The sequence below is a fragment of the Lipotes vexillifer genome, unplaced genomic scaffold (genome assembly GCF_000442215.2).
Source record: "Lipotes vexillifer unplaced genomic scaffold, Lipotes_vexillifer_v1.1 scaffold749, whole genome shotgun sequence".
NCBI lineage: Eukaryota > Metazoa > Chordata > Mammalia > Artiodactyla > Lipotidae > Lipotes > Lipotes vexillifer.
In genome coordinates, this window is record NW_006782834.1 from 3,032 (window position 1) to 12,973 (window position 9,942).

Below are 9,942 nucleotides of genomic sequence, written 5' to 3' on the forward strand. Positions count from 1 at the left end.
AGATGTAAACAGCATTAGTAAATCTATTCATACTAAGAAGATATATTTTTTTAAATGCTTTATCTTATAAATAAATGTGGGGCAACTACATTGTATGAATAGACAGTTGGCAATAAAAAGCTTCACTTTCAAAAACTATGAGCACAGCTAGGTAGTTTCTGGTTTCTGAAGGTAGAATTTACTTGAAAGCAATGTAAATCACCAATTAGTTTATTATAAAAGCAGAAAGAGGAACCTAAATAGGATGGTGAGAAACAGGCATGGTCACATGCGAAAAACGTAAAAAATAAATTTGTGAAGAATCTAAATGTTTTCTAAAAACCACTGCATTACAGATAAGTATGCTCAGATTTTTAAAAATCTCTACTTTGTTATTAAGCTTTTACTACTCAAGACAATATTTAAAAAGTAAAGTCCACAAAAGCCCTTTGACAGGAGATAAAATACCAACATTTACTTGAGTGCTTTTATTTTATTCAACCTTGTTTTTTTATTTCTGCCTAGCTCTGAGAAATCAGTTCAAAGAAATTAATACATGGCCAAATTTATACTAACATTGATAAAAACTAAAAGCTGTACATTTATTGAAAAATAATGCAAGCATATGATGCCCAGTAAAGCATCAATGAACTAGAGTCCAATTAGATCCTAAAATTATCTGCAGTGTTTAGCTTTTCTACCTTCCTACTATACACAAACACACATACCCATACACACATACATAGAGAAGGAAAACAAACAAAGCTAACACAAGAAAATAAGATCTCAAATAGAAAGAAGCCTCACATGTGAAACAGAATCCCTTCCCATCCCTACAGGCTGTAGGAGCTGTAGCTGGTATGTGATTTATCAGTCTACTCAAATGAGAACCTAATCCTAGGTTGCAGAGTTAGTGTACTGGAGCCTGTGTCTGAAGTTTAAGCAGGACTTATAAACCTGAGATATAAACTGGCTGTGGCAAGAGGGAAGACTGGAAACGACTGGATCTCTTAGAATCTACACTGTTGCATTCTGAATGAAATGTTGAAAATCTCTCATTTATAGCTGTGCAAACAAACCAGAAATTTCTTGTTGTAACTATCAAAAAAAAAAAAATAAGATCTCATCACTACAAGCAAATTAAATCATGATTCAGGGTACATACTGTCCAGCCTCTCATACAGTTTTGTCCAATGAGAATACTGAGTTGCGAAGATACTGCAAGATCCTCAATAAAATCCTCAGTCCAGTTGTGATTAAAGCATTATACTTAACAACAAAACAGTGCCACAGATACACTGATTTACAACAAGGGCTTCAATAAAAGGTTAAACTTCAATTAGCCAGAACACTCAACTGCCAAAGTAAATTCCTCAACCTATTTTTTGAGCATTCCAATTAATGAGTTTTTTCCATGCTTTTGATGCCCTAATTTTTGGACAACGAAGGAAGAAAGCAACTGGATAAGACAGAGCAGCTTGTGGGTATGAAGTTTATTCAAATATACTCTAAAGTATGTTTGCTCTCTAAAAAAATTCACATTCTGAAAAATGGCAGGCTAAAAATAACAGGGCTAATGAGGAAAAGAGAGTGGGGACAAACCACTGAAAAAAAAACTATACAGCTCTGTCACCAGAACACTGACAAAAACATTAATTGGTATCTGGGAAGGTAACTTGGGCTGACCAGGCAGGTAGCTTAATTTGGCTGAAGGCTGCCACGAGGACATAAAAACACATCAAAATAAGACTAGGAGGTTCTCAACCAATAAGATAAAAGTGCAGTTCCGAGCCAGCGAGGGTGCTAGTCAGGAGGCCATCCATTGGTAGAGAGTCACACAAAAGCTGAGAGGTAGACCTCTCTGGGAAGAAAACCTCAGGTACAAGCATTCTTATTAATGTTCTCCAGTTGGAGTGGAAAGTCTACAAGCTGGCAGTGCAGCAGCCAAGCTCAGGGCGACTTCCTTCCCCTACAAGTTATAATGCCAGCTCCCCCACCGCTGCCCTGCCTCCCCTCGCCTAGGAAAAGCATTCCACGTGAAGCAATGTAATTTTTGTGTTCAACTGACATAATTCTCTGATTTCCAACATGTATGAGCAAATCCACATTAAAGAAACAAAAAGATCATGCTTTAAATAAGTTTGCAAAGTAAAGCTAGATATCCTTTTAGGCTCCATTTTCTTTTCTTTTCTTTTTTTTTTTTTATCTTTCTCAGGATAACATTGTGTGATAGTTCAGGGCTGTGATTTTAATCCATAGTGTAACTATATAGTTAGTCATTTTGGAATACAGTAAGTTCCTATCAGCAAACAAAGATGCTATAAAATCTCCCATCTAAACAAACAAACTCCTTTGGCACCACATCCTCCTACAGGGAAGAGTCGTGCATACTTACTGACTCGACTCTGAACTTTATATTCTCTTTTGAACTCATTCCACTTAGACTTTGGTCCCCAGCACTTCAATGAAACAGTTCTTGTTAAGAGTCACTAATGACTTCTCTGTTGTTGATCCAGTGGTCAGCTTTCAGTCCTCGTTTTACTTGACCTATTGTTAGTATTTGAAGCAGCTGTTCTTAAAGCCTGGTTTCACTGAGTTTTGGGGATGCCGCTCTCTTTAGGTTTTCTTCCTCTCTTTCTGCTACTTCTCAGTGTCCTTTGTTGGTTCCTCCAAATATTGGAGTAACTCAGGGTTTGTGTTATAAACTTTTGTTTATATACGTGCACTTAAGGTGACCTCTTCCTGTCTCATGGTTTTAAATACTATCTAACTTAAGACCTAAATTTATATCAACCACAATTTCTTTCCTGAACTCCAGAGTCATATATCTGATAGACTGTTTAACATCTCCCCCTTAGTATATAATGGTCACCTTGAGCTTAATATGTCCAAAACTAAACTGATTTTCCTTCCAAAACTGGCTCGTCCCACATGTATTTCCCAATCACGGTAAAGGCACCTCCATTCTTCTCCTCACTCAGGTCATAAACCTTGGAGTCATCCTTGCCTCTCTTCCTCTTTCACCCTCCCATCCAATCCACTAGCAAATCATGATGACTAAAACTTGTAATATAATTAGAATTAGACGACATCTTGCCCCCATCACTGCTACCATCCTGGTGCATGACAAATTCATCTCACTCTTGTTTTCTTGCAGTAACTTCTGAACTTCTCGCTGAGCTTATTCCTTTCCCATCTTCTTGCCTCCTTACCCCTCTACTGACTACTCTTCACATAGTAGCTGAAATGATCCTTTTTAATAATGATGCTTTTTCATAAAAATAACGTTACTCTTCTACCCAAAGAGCTCAGTGGCCCCCCCCATCTCATAATTAAAGCCATGGTCTTTTTGATGGCCTACTAGACCCTACACTCTTCCTGCTGCCTGTTCTTGTAATTAAAGTTTCATTGGAACATGACCACACTCATTCATTTACATATTGTCTGTGACTGCTTTCAGTAAAACAGCAGAGTTGAGTCATTGTAACAGAGACTCTATGGTCTGCAAAGCTTAGCTATTTACTGACTGGCCTTTTACAGAAAAAGTTTGCTGACCCTTGCTCTAGAATGTAAGGTTCTTTTTTTGTTTTTGTTTTTTTACATCTTTATTGGAGTATAATTGCTTTACAATGGTGTGTTAGTTTCTGCTTTATAACAAAGTGAATCAGCTATACATATACATATGTTCCCATATCTCTTCCCTCTTGTGTCTCCCTCCCTCCCACCCTCCCTATCCTCCATTTTCTTTTGATTATTTTTCTTCTGGAGTGTTTGCCCTTTTCTTTTTGAGTTACATGAGTTAGCCAATTGTCAAATGTGTAACATAAATTACAAAAGTTAGCCAATTGTCAAGTGTGTAATAATTTTTTTTTTCCAGTTTATCATTTGACTTTATGCTTGGGTTCACGGTTTGGGGGAACTTTTTTAATGGTTTAAATTTATATGTCAATGGATTCACCATTTCTATTTCCTGAGATTAAAAGCCTAGTTTACACATTACCTACTCCAGTGTTATAAATAAATTCAGACCTATTTTCTTCAAGTACATTTATGTCTTATTTCTTACATTTAAGTCTTTGATTTATCTGAAATTTTACCATAATGTTTGAAGTAGAGATCCAGTCTGATTTTTCATCCACAAGTGGATAATAAAGTTTTGTATTTCCATCTGTTTTTCCCCACTGAGTTGAACTGCTATCTTCATTATACAAAACTTCAAATATATTTACATTGACCCTCTTTTCTACTGCACTAATCTCAGTGGCTGGAGGCTATGACAGAGTATGTTTAAAATGGAAAAAACAGAGTAGAAATGCTAGAAACACTTTAATTGAAACAGTGCAGGGCAGTGCTGTTTAAATACTGCAACTTCCTAACATATTTTATATCTGATGATCCTCCTCCTCCCCCAAATCATCTTTTTCAGAAAATTGTACCATGTGCGTATATAAAATATTAAATTACAGTACCTGTCAAAAAGGAAGAAAAAATTCTTAAAAGAGGCTGTAATGAAAACTGAGGTATTCTTTTGGAATCAAAGGCCCACAGGATTACTCCTTCTGACATACACTTAGGTTGCTTTCTAATTTTATAATCAATAAGGAATATTAAAAAGAGTGGCCAAATAAACTACTATCTAAGATTGGCAATACTGTGATCTAAAGAAGCAACAGGTCTGGATATTTGGATTTCAAAAGTTCAAAGACTGAATAATTAAATGTTACGCTGTAAGTTTTTCCAGAAATTCCAGTTTCCTTAATTATATAATCTCTATGTTTTATAAAACCTTATCTAGAGCTTAAAAATATCCATGTACTAATCATTAATTAATCTGCTTTCATTCCTATAGAAGTCTTATAAACATCTTTTTAAATGTATTTCTTGACTATAGTTTCATAAAATTATAATACATGAAATTAAAAGACTAGGTTTAGGTAAAGGAATGGAAACAGCAGGCCCTAAGTACTGTTATCTTATAATTTTTTAAATAAATTTTCCAAGTACTTACTTATTAAACAATGTATGTTATGGGAGTAACGGGAATTGTCTGGGATGGTGAAGCTGCCATCACAGATAGCAACCTGACTCTCACCAAAAGGAAGAGTGAAGAAACAAAGTTTATACAGCAAACATCCCAGGGCCTGTAAAACAAAGAAGCATGAATATCATCAGAGCTCAAGTATCAACTTAACCACGAGACAAAGAAAAAGGTAGCCACAAACCAAAAACTAAATATGTTATTAAAAAAAATAAAAGCCTAATGTTTCTATACTGGATCAATCTTTTCACAAATTACAACTTAAACAAATTAATGCACTTAATTTTTAAAAAGGCATTTAACTGCATCATTACCATATTTTTCTATCACATCTGTGGCTAGCTGGCTGAATTAATGTTATCATGGAACTCTAGATCATGAATGATATAACTAAAATTATAAGTGGCTGGTTCCCTTCGGGAGCAAAATTACACTTTTATTTCTTTCACAAGGAAAATATATATTTAGTACATAACTAGCATATAACAACCAACGATGTAAGCACAAGGCTCCTCCGAGCAGAATTCTTTAAAAATTCACTATAATATCTGTTTTAAAATTCCAAGTACGAGTTAACCAGCACAGTTAAACTTAGCAGACAACCATCAATACTGATTATTCCCTGATTTTCACTGATTTCACTGAGCACGTCATTATTTCATAATATATTATTCACTGAGCACATAATATAAAAATTCGTTCTCTACTTCTATATATAATCCTACAATTTTAATTCTATATTACACTAGTCATATTTGCACCTGGGTAATCTATATAAAATTCAAAAAGGAAGGGCTCTGTCTGCTTCACTTGCATGGATTCACAGACATCATAGCACCAATAAATCTACTTGCTGACAATGAAGACAAAACACCGTAAAACACAAATTGCATCTGGAAAAGTAGCACAGGAAATTTTTAGCTGAACTGCCAACAGCTCACACCTGAGACACAGTAATAAAATGTGATTTTCTGCTCAAGAAATCATTATGCTGTCACAGGAAGTGTCACCTATAAGCCTTATGAGTGTAAGGGGTGATTCTAATTCTAAATTGATTATATAAAATTATCCAGTAGTAACTATACAATTACATCAGCAATAACTGAAATTTGGCCTATCTAAAAATTAGCAAATCAGCTTTCCTTCGTTGGATTTTCTCCACACAGCAACTTAGCAAACCCAATTAACCAATACACTAGCTTTATAACTACTATGAAGATCACAATATACAGAAATACCTTTCTGAGTTCAACAATATTAACTTACAACACATTATTTTCAGTACTGTAACAGTCTTCCAATGAAAAAAGTTTAAATACTCTAGAAATTTCAATATATTAGTTCAAAAACATTACTAGATTATTTGCCATATGACTAACAAAAGTATTAAGATTCTGAATAGAAATAACCAGTTCAATGTGGCTTTAAAAAAATTACAATGCTTTTTTTCTATAAGGAAGATATTTTCAGCTTTTATGCAACAGATTGAGCGTAAGCCTTCCTTAAAAGCACTAAAAAATATATTATTAATGGTGTAATATCTGCATTAAATTACACATTTCTTCTGCCCAAATGATAGTTAGGCCAACAAGATCTGCATTTTAGCCAGTTTTATCTTGTCAATCAAACCTTTAATAACATATCTTTTGTTGTGGGAGTTCCCAGATAACAATTTTAGACAGCAATGCCAGTATACTTAAAAAACATAAATCTAAAATACTCTTGCTTTACAGAGTGTGAGCACAGTGAGGTGTCTTAATTTTTTTTCACACCAAAGGCATTTCCCTCTTTATCCATTTGATACAATGAGAACTGTTGAAGAAACAGGAGGGAACGAATAACCTTATTTTGAAGGCTGAGTATCACCGTCTTTAATTTTCCTCGTTAAAAGGTAACATGAAGCATCTGTCACTGAATTTCCTACTGGTCAATAAAATCAGCATCCTAGTTCTCAGGATAAAAATAACCTACAATGAAAACTTCAAAACAAAAATTTCTTTCCCAAAATATACATGCTAAATGAATACTTTAACCTCAATATCATAACCCTCTGAATCAGCAACATTTTTTTTCTGGATATTCTTGAATTCACACCTAAAATGTTGTAGCATTTCATCTGAGATAAGGCAAGCATTAAAATGACGTCATGAAAATTAAAACTCTGTCAAGCATATAAACACAGATTCTGTTTTCTGATGACTTTTCTGGCTTCTTTTTTTATCTTTGAGTATCTATTTGTCATCCCACAGCTACACCAAGTTATCCATTATAGAAATACCGTCCCATATACTAACCTGTAAATGGTATAAATTTTAAACTTATCACTGACAATTTAGTATGCTGCCTGGCATGCATTCGAAGCCTGGTGAAAAATGAAAACAACAAAAAAAGATTCCCTCCTTTTTGTTAAGATATTGGGTTGCAAACGCGTTCTTAGAGACTTGTTTTTTTTAAATCAACCCTTGATGATTTCAAAACAGCAGTCAAGCAATAATGTCTGTTGTTTCCTCTGCTGTTGAAATACGCTTTTAGGTAATGTGGATTTCAACATCAGTCACAAAATTAGGCCAGGAAAGACTTCCACAATCACCTCCTCTAATTAATACTCATTTTATAAATTAAGATCCAGCTGAATTTGCTTTCTACATTATACTGCAAGCCATTTACTATAAACCATTTAATGAGTCAAATGTTAACGCTGAGAAGAGCAACGGAATTTGAGTCACACAAGCTGGTGATCTGTAAGCAGTATCAAATTAGCTAAATCAAACCTATTCATGGTTTGATTAAATTATGTATATGGTTAAAAATTCAACTACCAAGAGATTTAAGAACCACTAGTCAAAGAGTGTATATTATGTAGACAAAGGAAAACCAATCATAGATACTCTTTTTTTTTTTATTATCTTGCAAGAATATCTGGTATCCCAACCCCTATAAGAGAAGGCCAGGAGAGGGGCACCAAGAAGATATTCATTTGGGTTCACACGTTACACTCGACTACTTTCTTAACATTACGTTTTAAATCAAAATAAATATGACTTTTCTTGGAAATTCTAGAACTACCTCCAAAGGAGTATTTTTCCTCCATCCCTAACATAGCCACTAGTGGTAGATGTGGCTAAATACCTGATAAATTTAAATGAGTTCACATCTAAAATAGAGTTTCCTGCTAGTTTATTAAATATAGCCCAAACATATTTTACTTCTGAAATAAGTTCTAAAGAAGTGCGGGCACTCTAACATAAAGTTCAACTCTATAGAAACATGATATATTTCAATAATTCAATCCAGATATAGATGCTAAATGATAAAGAACCTCAATATATACAGGTTAGTCAATGGTATGTTTATAATTTTGTACAAGTTTTACTCATGTTAGTTTCCACTAGAAAGATCCTAAAATACTCCAGAAAATTATCAACAATATTACGTAAGAATTAGGTCTAGCTTTTCCATACTGTGATCAACCAAAATTGCACTCAAATCAAAAAAAATTGTTAACAATCATATATAATTTAAATTCTAAAAAATACTGTGATAAAAAGTTACATTATATGGAAATCCTTTATTTGCCTTTTTACACCTAAGCTTTCCATCTCAGGATCAAGAAGATAATATGTGCTAATATTTTTCTTCTGAAGAAGAAGCTTTACTGTCCACCACTCTCTGCTACTTATTAGGAAATACCTTGCGGAGGACAGGGGGAAAATAATCAGATTTTGTTAATTTGGTTAGTGAAAATGTCAGCCTTTCTTGGCCTTACCCAGATATCAGCCTTGGTGGTGATAGGTTTCCCTCCATAAAGGTTGATCATTTCAGGGGCTCTGTATGACAGAGTTGTATACCTGGCAGTAAATAAGTAAAATGGAGTGGAGATATAAAAAAAAAGACAGATACTACATTGTTTCTACATAAAATACTACGAAAAGCTTTTAGGTTCGATAACATTATAAAGAAATAGTACTATTTTAAAAGCTCATTAAAAGTCCATCAAGGATTAAACAATACAAAGCATCTATACACATTTTTATTGAACAAGTGCGATTGCATCTATAATGATAAAAACAATTTTTAATAGAAAAATTTTAAATAAAGGTGACGTATGGGAAACGTAGTTTTCCTTGAGTTTCTTATATAAAATAATACAATTTGACTATGAAAATATCCTTATCAAAATATTTTAGTCTATTAATTTAAAAGTAAAGCTTCCACCCTCTCAAAAAATTAATTTCTATGTTTATTAAGCAGCTTGTTTTTATGGACTCTAACATAATTCCTTGCACATGGTAGTAAATCTACTTTAGGTTTGTTTTTATAATTGTTGTTTTAAAAGTAATCTCATTGCCATAATTAACTATTATTAATTATACTAATTAAGTACAGTTCTAAAACTGTCAGGATAAGCAATTTGGAATTAAGATACTGTGAATAAATATTTACCAGTATAAAAACTCCAAATCCATTATGAACAGAATAAAGTAGTGCTCAATGAACAGAATAAAGTAGTGCAGAAATTATTAGACTATCAAAGGAATTCCAATATTATGGCATAATTTAAGATTCATTTTCAGTGTTTATATGTTTTATTTTACATGAAGTATCTTAAAGCTCAATATTCTACCATGTTACTTTTTCCAAATTACCCTGACTGGGTGATACATTCTGATGATACTACTACAGAGCAGTGATCTAAGAAACCAGAATATAAACTACATGAGGACGGGACTTTTTTTTTTTTTTATTCACTGCTATACTGTATACCAACAACAGTGTCCACTACACTGTAGGCCCTGAATAATTACCTGTTAACTGAATAAATGGTTAGATCATTAACTCCTCAACTGAGCCACAAAGCACAAGAACCCATGAGCTTATTACATTCATCACTAGTGTACAATTCTGCTGACCCTTAACTATACTTC

The 9,942-nt window shown here is 33.6% G+C and overlaps 1 protein-coding gene across 1 annotated transcript in view; it reads right to left on the reverse strand.

Moving 5' to 3' along the window:
* Positions 1 to 4,987: 4,987 nt before the first annotated feature.
* LOC103077264 (BMP-2-inducible protein kinase-like) overlaps positions 4,988 to 9,942 on the reverse strand; it is a gene marked incomplete at its 3' end in the record, with an annotated part of 73,775 nt that continues 68,820 nt past the window's right edge. Inside the window, exons 6-7 of the mRNA XM_007455438.1 lie at positions 8,784 to 8,865; positions 4,988 to 5,120 (exon numbers count right to left, since the gene is read on the reverse strand). Of these exons, the coding sequence (XP_007455500.1) occupies positions 4,988 to 5,120; positions 8,784 to 8,865 (215 nt within the window). The remainder of the gene's footprint in view (positions 5,121 to 8,783; positions 8,866 to 9,942) is intronic.